Here is an 18437-nt window from a genome sequence, read left to right on the forward strand (position 1 = left end):
ATGAAACACTAAGTGTTTAAGAAATTTTAGAATTGTTAGAGTTATGTTGTAGATTAAGTTATAGATGATTTTATGTATTAAGATTATTGTTTCATGTACTTTTAGTGTTCCTTTATTTAATAATATTTATTCAATAATAATTTGAATATAATATATATTACCTTGATTGGTTCTGCTTTCAATTTATAGATTTGAGTTCATTTAACAAATAAACAAAATATAAAAAAAAATTACAAAAACAATGTAAGTTTTGTCAACATCGATGTTGTATTGTGTTATACAAAAATAACGTCAGTTTTGTTAAAATCGATATTGTAAGTATTATATAATATAGGTTTTTCCAAAATAGATGTCATTTTTGCTTTTTTGTATATTTTCTATTATACCATGTTAGTTTTGGATAGCATCGATGTTGTATAGTGTTTTCCAACATTAATTTTTATAATTGATGTTAAAAATAACATTCGTTTGCAGCATTGCATGCGATGAGTATATTTAACATTAGACCTCTCTGAAAACATGGACATCAGTACCAACAACATGGGTACAATGAAACAGGGCCAAGAAGTTGGACCTAATATATAAGTGGGTCTTCAACGGTCGGTTAATGGCTATCCTCCTAAATGTCAACCCCTCTTGATTGGAAAAATTCTAAATTTTCCTATCATATTTTATTAATTTCTCCAACCTTATGGAAAACATTAAATATTTTTTCTATTATATAGTCAATAGAATAAAAATATAAATGAAAGACAATTTAATTTATATGAAACGCAATAATTTTTTGCTAAATATAAAAATGATAATTACATTCTTAATTTCTGTATAAAATCTTAAACCTCCGTTCAAAATCTTAAAATATGAAACCCATAAAGTGCATCTGTCCGTGTAAAACGTGCAAATAAAATGAAGCAATATAATAGTACAAAAGCACCTAAAATAGTCCTTTGTAGTGGGAAAACACTTTCATTTTTCTCTTCTCTCACTCTACTTTATACAACGAGATGCAGAGTCTTCTGCATTTGCAAGCATGTCCATCGTTGCCTCCTATCACTCTCTCGCCGTTCAAGCCCCACTCTCAACGACCACGCGCCAGAGAGCGTTCTTAAATGATCAGAATGTCCTCAACGAGCCAAGGCACGGTGGTGGAACACGTCGTCCTCGTGAAGGTAAAAGACGACACGGAACCGACCAAGGTCAACGCGATGGTCAACGCCATGAACTCTTTGGCTACCATCGACGGCGTCAAGCACCTCACGGTGGGCCCACTCCTCCGCAACGGGCCCACCACCACCACCTCGGGTCTCCGTTTCACGCACATGCTCCACAACCGCTACAACTCCAAGGAAGCCCTTGAGGTTTATAACAAACACCCCAGCCACGTCAACGCCGTTAGGGATTCCTTTTTCCTGTCTGCGATGACCTTATGGTCGTCGATTGGGTCGCGGGAGGAGTGAACCTTCCGCCGCTAGCGAAAGGTTCGGCCCTCCGCGTGAGCTTTTTAAAGCTGAAGGAGAGCATCTATGAGGAGGTTAAGGACGAGGCTTTGAGTGTTGTACGAGGAATGGAGCACGGTGTCGCAGGAGTTCTTTGGCAATTCTCCTACGACGAGAACTTCTCGCCGGAGAGAGCCAAGGGCTTCACGCTCGCTTCGCTCGCGGTTTTTCCTGAGCGGGAGGAGTTACAGAGTGTGGAGTTGGACGAGGGGTTGGGGGTGGTTGTGGAGGATGTGGTGGTTGTTGACTATGTGGTGCCTTAGTCTTATGTTTTGTTGAAAAGAATAAGAATATAGAAAATTATATTTTTTTTATTGTATCATAAATTTTATCATATTTATATTTTGTTTTTTTTTCTCGTTCTCCCAAAGTATAAGATAACATATTGAGTGTGTGAGAAACATTTTTCATTTAAGAAGTGATCAATGGCCATAATTTAATTAGGGTCAGCATATCAACATTTTGGGATTGCGTTATTCGCATTTGTCAGCGATTTACCAAAATATCAATAAACGCGACACAATCGATACTTAAAATCTAGATTGTGTTTGATGTGGAAGATGAAAATAAAGGAGATTAAAATATAAATTAAATATTTGAATTAAAGAAAAGCGTAAAAAAACGTGAAACCCATAGAAAACAAACATTATTTATCTCACCCTCACCTAAAACAAAGACAGTCTTGGTAACTAATGTTTTGTTTGAGTAGTTTGTATAATAGGGGTTGGCTATATGCGTTTTTTTTTTTAATAAACCTCATCCAAACTCAAATAGAGGCCACATCAAATAAGTTATCAAGGTAAACTATAATTCTAATTATATAACAATATTAGAAGGATCTGAGAAGTTGCGATTTGTTACTTGGACTATGCATATGTTGTCTCCAACGTTATAATAGCTCAATTGGATTAAGATTTAAAACGTGTAGTTGCCCTTGCCCATCACCAATGTGACTTTTCACGTTTGAATGGAACTTAAGCCTCTGTGTGGTTTTTTGGGTTTGAATGTGGGCATTCGGTTTAACGTGAAAACGAGAAGCTACTAGTAATTTTTGTTTTAGCGTGAGAAACTAATGTAAGAATACACCATACCAAACACACCATTACTATTTGCGGCGTTTACATTATTTGTAAGAATACACCATACCAAACACACCATTACTATTTGCGGCGTTTACATTATTTGTTGATTTGACTTGGATTTATCCTTCACAATCCATTTTCAGATAAAATAAAGGTCGGTGTGTTTTAAAATCAAGTTAAAATATCTTATAGTACATGTTTGGTTTGTAATTAAAATTATTACAACACACATTTTAATGTAGATCAGAGAATTAAAAGTAAAAACAAGAGTCCTACTGATTTGATAAAAATACTTGTCTCAAATAATTTTTCACTGAATTTTTAATCATGCTCGTAAACATAAATGAATGTTTATAACTTGTTTGTTTTGACATTTAAGCATGGGTTCAATGCCCATCCACCATATTTTCTTCAAGAAACATATTTTCTTAAGCTACTCCTTTTAAAAGTTAAATATTTTACATTCATTTAGAGGAAAAACTCAAAACCAAACACATACTGGATGTTGACTCCACGATTGGGTGCCATGAATTGTGGAATATTATGTTGTATGCTTTCCAACAAGGATTTCCAACAGTTGTCGCACTGGGACATATGCGCTACTTTATTAGATGTGCGCAAGCATTATCAATTTTCTGGTTTAGCGGTTTGCAGATTCTAGCAAAGCCAGAAACAATGGACAGTGGATTACATGTTTCTCATAAATATTGGCAACACATGAATTTAGTCAGAACTAGACTTAAAACTTTAAAAGTGTGTCATGATCTATTAGTTTTTGGTATGCACAAAACAAAAATTTTTATTGGAGACAATTTTTTTAAAATTGAATAAAATTATTATGAATAACAAAATTTTTTATTTAAATATTTAATAAAGCTACATATCCAATATCTAATAGTGATTATTTTTTCATTTGGTGGGTTAAGTGAGACAAATTTTATGAATTTATTTGAATTATGAATAACAAGTTAGGTTTGATTCGGTGTTAGAGAACAGGATGTGAAAATTATACTCAATTTAGTCGCTTTAATTAGTAGGACTACCCATGCCATGTACGGACTGTTCTTTTTAATATCTTTTTATAAGAATAATTAGTACAATATGTAAATAAACATAATTCAATATGAACACAGTTAAAATGTTATGTCCCTTCTATTAACACAAAGCTGGTATTGAAATTTTTTTATCATGCCAATTGTTCCCAACGCTCACGACCAGGACTTATGCCAATTACTTCAAACTTTTAAAATTAAAAAAGCAAAGCTCTCGGAACTGCTACTATATAAGAATGATTAAATTTAAAGATAAAATAAGCAAAGCTCTCGGTACGCTACAAAATTCTTTGTTGCCTCAACCGATATCAGGCATTATAAGCAGAGTTTTAGGGTATTTCATCATAGGTATCTTAATTCAACAACCATATTCTAAAAATTTAATTAAACATTGTTAAGTTACGTTAATTAACATCTAGATGATGTTCTCTCACAAAAGGTACCTTCTCACAAATCCTTGTCATTTTTTCAATTTCAAGTATAACAGTGGTTACTCAATTTCAGAGATAAGGATGGTACATAGTATAGAAAATCAATTTTGTTTCCCAATTCGAATTTCAGACATAAGGTCCAGATTATAATATGGACCCAATCTGCTTCCTCGCCCAAAACGTGCACAAACTCATCCTCAACAATAGGGAAAACTCATTTAAAAGATAAGTATGCTTTTGTAAGATGCAAATTCAAATATAGAAAATTCACCGAGAGGAAGCAAGCAAAAAGATTTCATGTAGACTGAGCTTTCCCAATTGCAGCATCTCCAATTTCAGCATCTTTCAAGAGCTTCAATGGTATGTATGGCAAACGATAATTCATAAGCACAATAAGAATGATAGAAAGCATAATAATTGAGAAAGTATGACAAATGCAATAGGCAAGGAGCATATTGTCTTTGTAGAAATGTAAAACATACTTGTCAATTAAGTTTGAGAAAGAAATACTCATAAGATGAACTTCATAAGTAACTCAAAGAAAAGCCTGCACTTACTCCTTAAACAACTATCAAGTTTTCCATGGATATTGCCAGATATGGTATCTTAGGTGTCAACCTGCACTGAAGGCATTGTCTTTTTTTCAAGAGAGAATAAGAAAATGCAAAACATAGAAGGAGAAAGACTGCTGGAAACATATATTCACATCAGAAACATTACAATTTAATGTTAAAAAAACAACTATCCACTGACAATATGATCCTTAAATTATACCATACTCAGAATAATAAAATAACTACTCCCTAGAATAGTAACATCAGGAACAAATAAAAGGCATTAATGAGTTTTTCTATCATTAGAAATTGAGTCAACAAACAGAATTGAACCATCACATAATAAGAAACCCATTTCTCACTTATCAGTCAAAAGAAACCGAATTGGGAATGAAATTGTTGGAGAATAAATATTGGTTAATTTGTGCGTGAGTTAGAGAGTGATACGCGTGCATTAAGAGTCCCGATGCAAGTTGTATTTTAAGAGTCCCGGTACATTGAAAACATGAACAGAATTAAAAGAGAGGGAAGATAATACGAAAGACTCGATCTGAGTCCCGATGCTATAATAGATGTTACGAGTCGTTAAAGAATTTTATTTGTTTTGTAGATAAAAAAAATAATAATTTAAAATATTTAAATTTAAGTACTTTATATTATTTTTTTCATTTATAAAATAAATAAAATTTCTTAACATTAGTAAAAAAACATATCAAATATTAAATATGCAAAATTTATTAAATGAAATAATATTTAAAAAATATAAAATATATTAAATAAAATAATATTCAAAAAATATATAAAATTTTAAATAAAATTAAAAAAATATTTATTTATTAAATAATTAAATTAAAAAAATTATTTACAGTATTAAATAATTAACGTAAAACAAAAAAAATTACAATTTTAAAGTTGTAGAATAAAAAAAATTATAATTTTAAAAATCGACTTTAAAGTCATAATAGTAAAAAAAAAACTTCAAATCATAAAAAAGTTTAAGACTTTAATTTTAAAAAATAAAAAAATCAAGTAATAATGAATGTTATGACTTTCAACTCATAAGTCATAATAGATATTATCACTTATTCCAAAATGAGTAATAATTCAAAAAATCGATTCCTAATTGGTAATTTTGAAAAATAATTACCCCACTTGTTAAATTGATCATTATGATCTTAAAAACTTTACACATTTTCAATGTCTTAGTTTCAAAAACTCTTTTGATTTTTTTTTGTAAGCATGACATCATTTTTACTGAATAAATCAATTGTAACTTGGAATTAGATTCTAATATCAATTGTTGTGTTCATTCTTTCAATTGATGAGGGAAGATTTTATTTCAAACTTGAACTCCAATAAACACAATTAAATAAAAATAAAAAACTCACCCGTGCTTGCCTCCTCATATGTTTGAAGGAGAAATGAAATATATAGAAAAGAAATAAACGAACAAAAAAGGATTATAACTTGAAGGGTAAATATACGTAGGAAAGGTGAAAAAAATTCCACTTATTTAAATAAATAAAAGAGACTAAAGAATCAATAATTGGTATATAAAACCTTTCATTCTGACTAAAGAAAATTGAATATAAAAAAAAAGTTTGTACTTTTTTATCATATTATTATTTCTTATTATAAAAATATTTAATTTTTAATCATTTTTTGTTATAAAATTTTTGGTTTTATTTTTTAATACAATTAATATAAAAATGTGGCTCTTCCTCCTATTTCATTCTTGTTGAAGGAGATTTTTTTGCCCGTCAAGTGTATCCCTATTTTTTTTTCTTTCTAGATTTCCACCCATCTAAAATCTAAATGATGGAATCTCTTATTTTCCTTTTTTCCGTATTTACACTGATTTAAATTATGTTACCAACACAGTTCATTGGTTCCCGTGACATTAGATTCAATATTTTTAAGAAAATTTTAAATTCGAGTCTTATGGATAAAAAAGTATGATGAAAAAAGCCCATATTAAAAATGGCTAATTAAATTTCATGGGAAGATAAATTAATTAACAAAGTTATAGATATTTCGTATTAATATTATGAATAAAAAAATTATGTTAAAAATTAAGTTTATCTATTAATGTCAAACAAATATTTAATATTACTTTATGTGATCCTTTGTATTTAGAAATTACTTTTATGAGACATTTGATAAGAAAAAAGTTTTTAATTTTCTCATAATCATAAGTTGAGAAAATTAGATCTTCATATTTAGCATGCATTGTAGAGAAATAATATTTCTGGTAAAAGATGTTTCTTGATAATATTTTTTCATCAGTTTTCCATAATAAAAAAATCCCATTAGGGGAAATAAGAATCTTACAATCTTAAGTTTTTTTTACCACGATAAAAATATCATATTATTTTTTTATTAACCTATATATAATGTGATAAATAATTAAAATAATCAATAAAAATATGTTTAACTCTTTAATTTTTAGAAAATTTATCTAAAAAATTTTAATGATCAATCAAACAAATTTTATTCATTCACGATTACCTGAATTCATGATTTTTAGGAATCATGATTTAGGGTGATGAAAAAACTTCTCCCCTATTAAATCTTTCTAATTAAATTAAATTGTTACTCACCAAACCATGGAAAAACAAATTATGCTTAATAAAATTAAATGACAAGATTATCCATCTCACTTTCATACGTTCCCACTTCCTTTTCTCAACATCGCACGCCTTCAATTTTCTCTTTAAAAAAATTTATTTGCAATTTCCTTCATCTTCTCGTGCTTTCGCTCACTTCTAGGGTCAATTTGTTTTAACTTAAAAAAAGGAGATTATAAAAAAAAGATTTTTTTTAAGAAGCAGATAACAGCTATTTCTTGATAACAGGAGAAAAATACTTTTTTTTAAAAAAGAAAGTTTAATCAAATACATTCTAAAAACAGAAAATTATTTATTTAGAAAAAAACAGTATGCGGGTATTCTAGTAAATTTCTAGCATTTTACTTGTTTTTTTTATAAGCTGTGTTGTTTATTGTCTAAAAAATTGTAATATACATATGAAACGCATCTTTTGTCTATCAGCAAATAGACATGATTTCTCCTGTTACGTACCATTGTACTTTCAAACACACTGTTAATTAATAAAATTGTTCTAACAATTATTTTTTTCAAAACTTGAATTAAAAACATTATTTAATAGAACGAAAACTAATATTAAATAAATAATTATGAATCTTCTTAATCAAATTTTATAATAATCCTTCAATCATAGAATAATAATAAGAAAATGTTAATATTTATTACCAGAAAAAACATGTTGTGTTTGATAACTTCTCAAGTCACCGGACGGGCATGACCCATGTGAACTGCAAGTGATTTTCGTTATTAAAACACTTCCGCACGACCCACCTTTCTCATAATAAGATAGGTTAAATATAAGTTTGATCCTTTTATTTTGTTTAAATTGTAATTTTAGTTTTTTAATTTTTATTTTAAAATAGAAATATTTTATCTTTCTTTCTTAAAAAAAATTCAGAATTTTAGTCTTTATATTTTAAAATATAAACATTTGATTATTTTTTATAAAAAAAATCATAAATTTAATCTCATATTTTTAAAAATAAGTAATTTTGGTCCAATTTTTAATTTTATTTCTTACATTATAATTAATTAAATTATTTTTATAATACCTTAAAATGAATATGTTAGGTCTATGATTAAATTGGATTAAAATAAAAGAAATAAAATATAGGTGAAATTGAAAATTTAACTAAAATCGAAAATTTTATAATTTAGGATGACCAAATGTCTCTATTTTAAGATACGAGACTAAAATAGTGGATTTTTTAAACAAGAAGAACCAAATATCTTTATTTAAAAATAGAGGGACTAAAATTGTGGATTGATCAAAATAGGAGGACCCAAATTGTATTTAAGCCAATAAATTATTAGATTATATTAAGAGAAAAAGAATTAATATATTGATGGTTTTTCACTGTCATCTGGTCACAATTCACTACGAATGATAAGTTTATTGACTTTTATAATAATTACTTAAAAATTATATTAATGATAAATTATTATTAGACAACAATGTAAAAATATTTTACATGGTCAGGGTATGATCATTAAACCCTATAAAGAAGAAATATTTAACAAAGAAAATGTATTAAAGAAGCCCTCATTCATTTCTTATTATTCAAGAAAAGAATTACCACCGAATGAATGCATTAGATAGAAAAAAAATATTTATAATGGTATTTGTACAAAATAACTCCCATAAAAAATAGTGACTAATCTTCATAAAAAATCATAAATACACATAAGATGAGTATTCTCCTCCAAACATAATATATTTCATAACTAAAGTCATAATACAAACTTTAGACCACTTGGTTTAAATAGGTGTTATCACTTGTGTCAAACATTATTAATGCACTAGATACTAAAGTTTTTTAGTATAATTAAAATTTTGAGTTTGAGGATTTGAGAATTAAACATGTTTAATTTTTTAAAAGGAAACTCGAATTATTCATATATTTAATGTATTAATACTAAATATTTTATTTAAAAATGAGTGAAAATGGTTAATTATCAATAAATTTCTAATAGTTACATTATCGGTATATCTAGTGACAATTATTTTTGTCTATATTGCGTGCAACAATGACACAAATTTTGTTGAATATTGATGAATGTTTAACAATTTTTATCCAGAAAAGTGTTCATAATTACTTGATCATTGATATGTCTAAAGGGCCGCGTGAGGACACATATTGAGTATATGGGCTGGGTTCAACCGGTGGCCCATGCCCAATGACTTACTAAAGTTTTTTTTTTTTTAAGAAAAAAGGTAATGTAATGTGCTATAGGTTAAGAATTGAATTTCTCAATTATTTTAACATTCAATTGCTTCCCATTCTTTTAACATTCAAGGGCTAACAGTAGTTGTCCACAATATTGCAGACAAATAAGGTTGCTAAAAAAATTAGTTTAAAAAAATGACTATAATTCTAATATAACTATAATCAGTTTTATATAACTAGATATATAAAAGTAGTTATAAAATTATTGGGGTGTTTATCTTAGGTGTAGATTTTTAAGTCTTGGGAATACAAGAGGAAAAAAGATAATTATGTTACAAGTAATAAAATAATTAATTTTAAGTATATTTTTTACTTTTGTAAGTAATAATCGCATTTTTAACCAACATTTAATCTTGACTGAAGGAATAGGGAATACTTATTTCCATGGGACAAAAATCTCATTTGTGGGTAAAATATACATATACCTATTTCCTACCCACAATAATTTTTCTCCTCTTTTAAAAGACAAATATGCTCCTCTCTCAACAAAAAAAATATTCTAAAGAAAAAATAACATCTTGAACATAATAAGAATATTTTAGTAATTATAATATATAATCCTAGAAAAAAAATAATTTAACCAAATATATGTCTTAATTATTCCCAGGAATATAAAAAATTATTCCTAACTAATTTTATAGTTAACCAAACATATTTTTTTAAATATCCGGGAAAACATTCTCATGTTTTATTCCCAAAAATAATATTTTCGGGACTTAAAAAAACTATCAATGAAACAAATGTCCCCTTAATTATAGTTATTTCAAATAAAATATTTTTATTTAAAAAATAGTTATAATTATAAAATTATAACTAGTTTTATAAAAATAATTATTTTAAATAAATTATTTTTATTCATTTATAAGTGGTTATGTAAAGGATTTTAAATATAACTAATTTACTCATAACTAAAATAAACCCGTACTTTAAAAATAATAACTAGTTATATAAAATTATTTATAATTATAGTTATCATTACTTATAATCTAATTATTTATTAGTTATGATTATAGTTATATAAATTGCTATACAAATAGTCAAACTATGAACACCCCATCCTACTCGTAGACAATGCGAACATCAACAGCCTTATGGCTATCGTTAAACTATAAATAATTTTATATTATAGTCTGGATAGTTGTTTGTGTTTCTGTCAACTTTTGCGCGAATTGTTGCTTATAAAAAAATTATGCGTGAATTATTATTTAATTATGCAATAACTTTGAAGAAATATAATTAATTATTGAGAATCCTTAATTAATAAGTTTTTTTTATTAATAAGGTTAGGAGTTAGTTAGATTGATATTGCAAGTTCGGTTACACGGTGATCATCCTTATAATATACATAAATTAATAAGCATTATTATAAGTAATATGTATTTCTTAAAATAATGATTTAAAATATTTATTTTAATTAAAACAAATATTTTTTATATTTTTTAAACAAATAATATCTAAGAAGTTAAATTTATTCTTTGTTTGACCTACAAAACAATAAAGAAATAAAAAAAGAAAGAAACAGGAAAGAAAATAAACAAATAAAACATGATCGTTAAAAAATACTGTTTGCATGAATAAAAAAAGAAAAAAAAATTCTCTTCACTTATTTAAAATCACCTTGCATTGGGTATTTAGTTTGGCCTAGAAAGGAGAGACATTTTACTGTGATATGACAAATGCCTTAAATATGACTATTTTTGTCTGTTTGTAGTATGTAATATTTTGATGGAAGTACACCGCCGAGAGAGGGATCCGGTGCAAGTATGATATTGCAGTTGACCATACCTTAAAAAAATAATTAATATTAATATTATATATATATCAACAATATGTATTTATATTTTAATAGCTTATTACTTAAAAATTTCATAGTTAAACGTGTTTGTTTTTTAATAATTATGAATTAAGTGACTTTTTGAAAATTTCTTAAAAAGAATGTAAGTGAGGATAAAACAAGTCAAAAATTTGTATTGATTTATAGAAACATTCAATGATCCTGAAGTAACTGTTAGTCGATGTCTCGAAAAGAAAAACTTATAAAAGATTCTAATCGATATAGGATTTTGACTAATAAGGAATTGAGTGAAATGTTGACGTGTGAAGTGTCATAATATAATAATATGTGAATTATCAAAAAATCAACGATCATGAATATTACATAGTACTTTTCATTCATATTCTTGATAGGCGTATAGAGTGTTCGAGATATCTATCAAGAAAGGGTATGACATTTTGAGAGGTTAGCAACACCAATACTTCTTAAGCCAAGAAAGAAATCGAAAGCTATATTATCAATGATATTATATGGGGTCTCTCAGGAGATGGTGTATTGATTGCTTTTACTTCCTTCAAATGGCTCATTGCCTACTTCTTACTTTGGAAATTGGTCCTAGGTTTGGAAGTTGCAATTACCTGAAAATATGAAACACTTTTTTTGGCTCACCTTCCACAGTAGCCTCCCTACTAACGATTTTCATGTCTTTAAACACATGTCTTTTGTTTCCTCTTGTAATAGGTGCACACAAGGTTAGGAGACTCTCCTCCATTTGTTTCGAGATTGCAATGCCTCTGGCCAGGTGTGGCAACATCTACAGATGGATTGTGATCCAAGGTTCTATACTGCAGCTTGCATCCACTGGCTGGTGACCAATATAAATAGTCCTAGACTCCTAGAGGAACCCTTTTTGCTATCACGTGTTGGACTCTTTGGAAAAACAGAAATGTGCACGCTTATCTTCCTGGACAACCGTTGGAGCACTTGGCTCACTATTAATCGTGCAGATTCTCTATGCATATGCAATCAAGGTCCTCTAGCATCTGGAACAAACAACACCTAGCAGGCATGTTAGCTGAGAGCCTCCCATTTTATCTTTTGTGAAGTTGAACACAAATGAAAACTCTCTCGGGAATCAGGAGACTTAGGCCTTGGAGGAATCATCTAGCATTGGATTTCAGCTTTCTCTGGTGCTTGTGGTGTCACTTTTAGTCTTAAGGCGAAACTATATGGAATATTTTATGGTCTTCCTAAGGCTTGGGAAGATGGTTTCAGACATATTATATGTGAATTTGACTCAAAGCTAGTGTTACCTCTTATCCAGCCATCCATGAGTTACATCCATACTCTTGTTTGATTCAGCTTATTCACGAGCTTAGGGACTTACAATGGACAATTTCTTTCAAGCATACTCTTCACGAAGGCAATGCATGCGTGTGTGCATTGGCTTGCCAAATATGGTGCCATGTATGGAGACTCTTACTTCACTTGGAATGTTTGCCCAGTTCAGTTAACTCCACTTATGTTGACTGATAAAATGGGTATAGTTCACCTTAGGCCTTAATTTTCCAGCTTGTCTTTCTTTTTCAGATGTATAAAAAATAAGTAGAAGAATGAATAGAAAATAAATAGGATATAAATAAACTAATTTTATTTTTATATATTGAATAAAAGAAGATAGAAGAAATGATATGTAGGATAAATTTGAAATAGTTAGATGTGTCAAAGTGAGTTTGAACTTGTTCCAACTTGAATCACATAATCTAAACAAGTTGGAAAAATGGTAGCTTACCTTTTAGTGGGATGATTTGGCCCAACTTAATTAACCAATAGGTTGAAGTGAGTTAATTCGATAGAGTTAGGTCAACATATGTTAAACCATTTTTATTTTTCTAAAATTTTAAATTTACTTTTTTCCTTTTATTTTGGTTTTAAGTATACCTCATAATTTAATTTTTCTATTTTTTTTGTGTTTGTTGTAATGAATTAGATGTTATTTGGCTTGTTGTATTTTTTTTCTATATTTTCTTGTATTTTCTATATTTTTTTAATTTGGTAAGTCAGCTCGTGAGTGATGACATAGCTAAAGGAGTAATCTCATACTCGATTTTATAATCTTAGTTTTAGTTTTGATGAGTGCATCCTTTATGAGGTCACTAGATGCAATTCTTTGTGTTGTTATATGTTTGTGTGTGTGCTTGAGTGTGATTATTTGAAAATAGGTGGAGTGCCTTTTACTTGATGAATTCAAAAGCATATTTTGAGTAATCCATATTTTGAAAATTAAAACATAATTTAAAAAGGATAAAAAGTGTTTTTGAAAAACTTAAAAAATTATGAAATTGCCTCAAAGAACAATATAGTTGATTAAATGAACAATATAATCAATTATTTAGCATGCCTTGTTTCTAAGTTTTGATATAGTCACACACTTAATTGATTATCCCTAATAATATTTGATTATCTTGATCTTATTTTGGAACCTAGGTGATTCTAAGATCAAAATAATTGAGTATTCCAATGAAATTATCAATTATTGTAACGAACATGAATTGAAGGATCAAAATAATGACTCTTTTCAATATTGGTTTCTATTGTTTCATGAGAGAATCTAGAGCTATGAAATTTGATTTCTAAGCGAAGATTAGTTGATTTTACTTCAACACAATTTTAGTGGATCTCTCAAGAAATATTTGAAGATTAATTTATGAGAAGAGACTAAGTGTGTTATACTTTTTTTACTCATCACATTAGGTGATATCAATCCTTTTATCTTGTTTTTAGCATTATTTTGTGTCTTTGAGTAGGTTTCTCAAAGGATCTTGTGGTGGGTTTCTACAAGAGTGGGTTAAGGTTTCTTGTGAGTATCAAGAACCTTTTGCATTTGTATGTTGCATTTTCATGTGAAGCTTGTTTGTAAAAACTAGATTATTTTTAGCGGAATCTCAATCTCAAGTTGATTGAGAAACTAGATGTAGATGATTATTGTGATTGAACCAATATAAAATATGTGTTTTCTCTCTATATCTATCTCTTTATACCCTTTCTTGATTAAAATTGTGGATGCATTAAATGATATCGTGAGTATCTTGTTCATATTAGCATTCTAAAACCCATAAACTCATGATAAGCTAATAGGGCGACCCAGGTTCACTAACTTTGGTACCTCTTTACTTGTCCTCTCTACAAGTCTTACAAAAAAATTGTCTTCTTTCTTCGTTTTCATTAGGATTAACTATCAGGATATTCAAGGTGATATATTGAACAATACTTCTAATTTTAGGAGGCCTAAAATGTCAAAGTCCATTATATTTTGGCTAAATGTCACTTTTGATCCATTGTGTTTTAGTGTTATTTCATTTTGGTACAATAAGTTTTAAAAGTTTTATTTTGGTCTTTTATGTTTTTGAAAGTTTTATTTTGATCTTTTATGTTTTCAAAAATCGCATTTCGGTTAAGTTTTAAAAGTTTGATTTTGGTCATTTATGTTTTAGAAAGTTTCCATTTTAGTATTTTCTTCTGATTTTCATTAGCAAATATAAGTGTGTCGTTAATTTTAAATTTTGAAATAATTAATTTAAAATGATGGTGGTTAAATATTTTCACCATTTTTTTAAAATGCATTCAACCAACTACTTCCCTAACCTCCATCATTTTCTTCCTGCAAATTCCATAACCCCAACAACATAAACACTACAACATCGTCCACTCAAATTTGCAACCTTTGCAGCATTACAACCATCATCAACAAACAATTCAGATTCACAACCTCCATCCACCAAATAACATCATTACTACATCCCACAACCACACTGCGACCCAACACTAACATAGATCGGAAATGTTGAGTCCCGACGGTGATAAGAAGCTTTCATATCTAATGTCACAATGGTGATTTTGGGTCTTCAATTTTTAGTCGTCACTATTTTACATTAATTATTTTAAATTTTAAAATAGAACACTAATGTTTGCTAACAAGAATTAGAAGAAATGACTAAAATAAAACTTTCGAAAACATAAAGAACAAAAATAAATTTTTTTAAATTTAATATACCAAAACAAAACTTGAAAACATAAAGAATTAAAATGAAACTTTTAAAACTTAATATACCAAAATAAAATAATACTAAACATAATGGACTAAAAAAATATTTAACTTTATATTTTTTATAAAAAAAAAAGACATCATTTCTTTGTCAGTTCAATATACAACTAATGAAATAAAACTATACATATACGTAAAACAACTATTTTACACCGGAAGTTATAGGGATTCTACATTGATTATAGATTCTATCGATGTAAAAATTTAGATTTTGAAATGATGAAGTAGGAAAATATCACTTTTTACATCGCTTAAAATTTGAATCGAAGTAGAATGACCATAAAACTGCTCTAGAATCAGCTCATCAACACACCATGATATCATCCTTGTAAGCAGGAAAAAACAAAAAGAAATAGGAAATTCCTATTTCATTAAGTGGGATCTTAAAATGGACTAAACACAACCTTACCCGACTCAATTACATGCCTAAATTGAATATATGTGCTATATTTAGTTTAATTTAGATTAATAAATATCATCATATGTTATATTTAATTTGGAGTAATTTTTTTATATGTACTAGTTTTATGGAACTCACAAAATTTATCTACATGACGTAAGTGTATCCCAATAAACCTTAATAATAAAATGGAAACAACAGGTGGATATTGAATATGCATCATATCATCATCAATATTTATAGATTGTAATATAGAATACTGCTAAATATTAAGACACAGCGGGGTCCGAGCGTGAGCGTGACTGTCAAATCTTACATATTCTCTCTCTCTTTCTCTTTCTCTTTCTCTCTCTCTTAAGTTCTGAAAGAAGAATTCATAGGACTAGTCTTTCACTCCAGAGATTCCATTCAATCGCTGTTCTTAATCACTCTTTCATCTTTCAGTCTCACACCCAAAAGAAAAAAAATGTTTTAGTTTCATAAGGTATGAATTTTATGATATGTGTGTGTAATGAATAATAATGTTGTCATTAGAGCATTACTCTTAATAAAGTAGTTAATAATTTTGTTTGGTTGAATTTATTGTATATTGCTAAAAATGTGAATTTTGCCCTCTCGTCCTTGTTTATTATTCTTAATCTCGTTTTTGGGTCGCGCATTGATTTTATCGGCTCCATGCTTTTCATGTTTATCTGCTGTTTCCTTCTTATAAGGTTATCTTTTTTCTTCTTTGAATAAAATATTCTAAGAAGATCTATCTCCACAATTTAATGGGTTGGAGATGCGTTAGAAGTTGGAATCATCAAACTCAATTTTTTGTCCTTCTACCCAAATTTCTGTTGCTAGATATTAAGGCTGCTGCAGATTTTCCAAGTACGGCGAGAACATTTTACTTTTTTCAATTTTAATTCTTTTTCGTTATATTAGTCTTGATTTTTCCATAATTGGAGATTATTAAACTTGGTTTTGATTTTATTAAATGAATGTGTATGTTCAGCGAATTTGGTCAATTATCTTTAGCATCTTGGGCGGTTACTTCTTTTATTTTTTGTTTTAAGGTAATTTTGTTTAGAAAAAAAGGTTAATGATGTTGTCCATGTAGGAGTAGTACCTTCATAGCCTCATATACAATCTACTCTACATCATTGACTGATTTTAATTTTAATTTTTTGGGTCTTTGAGCTTTAGGTAGCTGTTTCCTGAGTACAATAATAAAAAAGTTCCCTTTAATGGAAATGGGATCTGCTTTTTCCCAACTCAAAAAAAAAGAGCAAAAGCTTATTATTAGTACCTATAATGATGATAATAATAGTAATAATATGTTTATAGTCTGATTCCTCTGGAAAAAAGGAACTCATGGAGGTCATGATTTCTCCTACACTACTGCTTGTTGTCTCATCTTCCCAAATGCCTTAAACAATTCCAAAACTGGTCATGTTTTGTCTCTTTATCTCTGTTGTGGTTTTTTATGGGAAAATATTAATTGTTAGTATTGTTAGTTTTTTTGTTAGGGAGAGAATTTGAACCCACGACCTAGCCCTCCTTCTCAGCTCTCTTCATCATTAGACCAACCTTATATCTCCTTCTCTTGTTTGTGCTTAATGCAGGCCATTGCAGATAGCGGATATGATTATATTATTATTATGGATAAATATAGTTAAAAATGACTATAGTGTGTTATTTTTATATATACTTTCTCAATTCTCACCCTTTGTTCATGATGCAGGGTTGGTTCTGACTTGAATTAGGATCTGATTCAAAGAGAGGAATGGAGGGTGGCTCATTCAATGGTGCTCAGATTGATGCCAAGATCATGCAGACATTTAAGAAGAACTTTGTTCAAGTGCAGGACATTTTTGATCAGAACAGGCTACTCATCAATGAGATAAACCAGAACCACGAGTCTAAGGTCCCTGATAACCTCACCAGGAATGTGGGGCTAATTAGGGAGCTCAATAACAACATCAGAAGAGTGTATGACCTATATGCCGATCTTTCGAGTTCCTTTACCAAGTCTATGGAAGTTACTTCAGAGGGAGATTCAAGTGGTGGTGCTGTGAAATCATCAGATGGGAAAGCCGGCCACAAGAGACACAGGCCTGTGTAGAGGAGAGTTTGGTTAGTTTCCTTGTGATTCTTTTGCTTGGTGGAGAAGTTCAATTTGTGTTGAAAAGTTTAACACAATGATTAGAAGATTGTGTAGTAGTTGAAGAAGCTCTATTTGTATTTGTAGCACATCACTTACTCCTTATATTTCAAATAAAACAATATGATATATTGATTTTCCTCCACAGTTCCTCTCATTGTAACCTTGTAATTTGGGATCTAATAGAAATATAGCATGGTTGTGCAACCAATTCAATCATGCTGCTGTTGTTCAAAGTAGAAATAAGAAAGTCTTTTGTTTTTTTTAGTTAATGTTTTTTTTTCTTTTTGATTCTGTCATGGAATGTAATCTACAGATGTGCAAGATTGTATGAGGCGTGGCTTTTAAGTTTTATTAATAAACTTTTTCTCAATGTCAAATGGAGCAAGAGGGTCTTCATAAATCTTTTGTTCTTCATTCCTTTAGATGGGAACTTGTCACTATACCTTTATTCCCTTTACAAGTTCAACCCAAAATGTTGTTCCTAGTTCTCACTTTAGCTAATAGCTGAAATTGAGAAGGGTATGCAGATACTGTTCTAATAACAAGAGCTTCTTCTTTCT

The 18437-nt window shown here is 28.9% G+C and overlaps 2 protein-coding genes and 1 long non-coding RNA gene across 5 annotated transcripts; 2 read left to right on the forward strand and 1 right to left on the reverse strand.

Moving 5' to 3' along the window:
- Nucleotides 1–1426: 1426 nt before the first annotated feature.
- LOC100777858 (stress-response A/B barrel domain-containing protein UP3) lies at nucleotides 1427–1759 on the forward strand. The gene has a single exon (XM_006598342.1). The coding sequence runs from the start codon at nucleotides 1427–1429 to the stop codon at nucleotides 1757–1759; it is 333 nt and encodes a 110-aa protein (XP_006598405.1).
- A 2095-nt stretch (nucleotides 1760–3854) lies between these two features.
- Nucleotides 3855–5290, reverse strand: LOC106796224 (uncharacterized). 2 transcript variants are annotated; one of them, XR_001385010.3, is made up of 2 exons: nucleotides 4619–5290; nucleotides 3855–4413 (listed from the first exon to the last, which is right to left on the reverse strand). It is a non-coding gene; the product is annotated as an uncharacterized lncRNA (long non-coding RNA). The 2 variants fall into 2 exon arrangements; XR_005888851.1 differs by having other exon boundaries at nucleotides 4544–5290.
- A 10652-nt stretch (nucleotides 5291–15942) lies between these two features.
- LOC100500360 (uncharacterized) lies at nucleotides 15943–18219 on the forward strand. Of its 2 annotated transcripts, none has more exons than NM_001249932.2 (2): nucleotides 15943–16212; nucleotides 17455–18219. In NM_001249932.2, the coding sequence occupies exon 2, from the start codon at nucleotides 17497–17499 to the stop codon at nucleotides 17833–17835; it is 339 nt and encodes a 112-aa protein (NP_001236861.1). In that variant the 5' UTR covers nucleotides 15943–16212; nucleotides 17455–17496; the 3' UTR covers nucleotides 17836–18219. The 2 variants fall into 2 exon arrangements, with proteins under 2 accessions (NP_001236861.1, XP_014622811.1); XM_014767325.3 differs by having other exon boundaries at nucleotides 15984–16601; nucleotides 17455–18014.
- The last annotated feature ends 218 nt before the right edge of the window (nucleotides 18220–18437 follow it).

This window comes from Glycine max, chromosome 15, assembly GCF_000004515.6.
Source record: "Glycine max cultivar Williams 82 chromosome 15, Glycine_max_v4.0, whole genome shotgun sequence".
Classification (NCBI taxonomy): Eukaryota; Viridiplantae; Streptophyta; class Magnoliopsida; order Fabales; family Fabaceae; genus Glycine; species Glycine max.

What these genes read in the sequence shown, in the direction of transcription:
- LOC100777858 (XM_006598342.1), top strand. Translation starts at nt 1,427, where the DNA reads ATGGTCGTCGATTGGGTCGCGGGAGGAGTGAACCTTCCGCCGCTAGCG.
- LOC100500360 (NM_001249932.2), top strand. Translation starts at nt 17,497, where the DNA reads ATGGAGGGTGGCTCATTCAATGGTGCTCAGATTGATGCCAAGATCATG.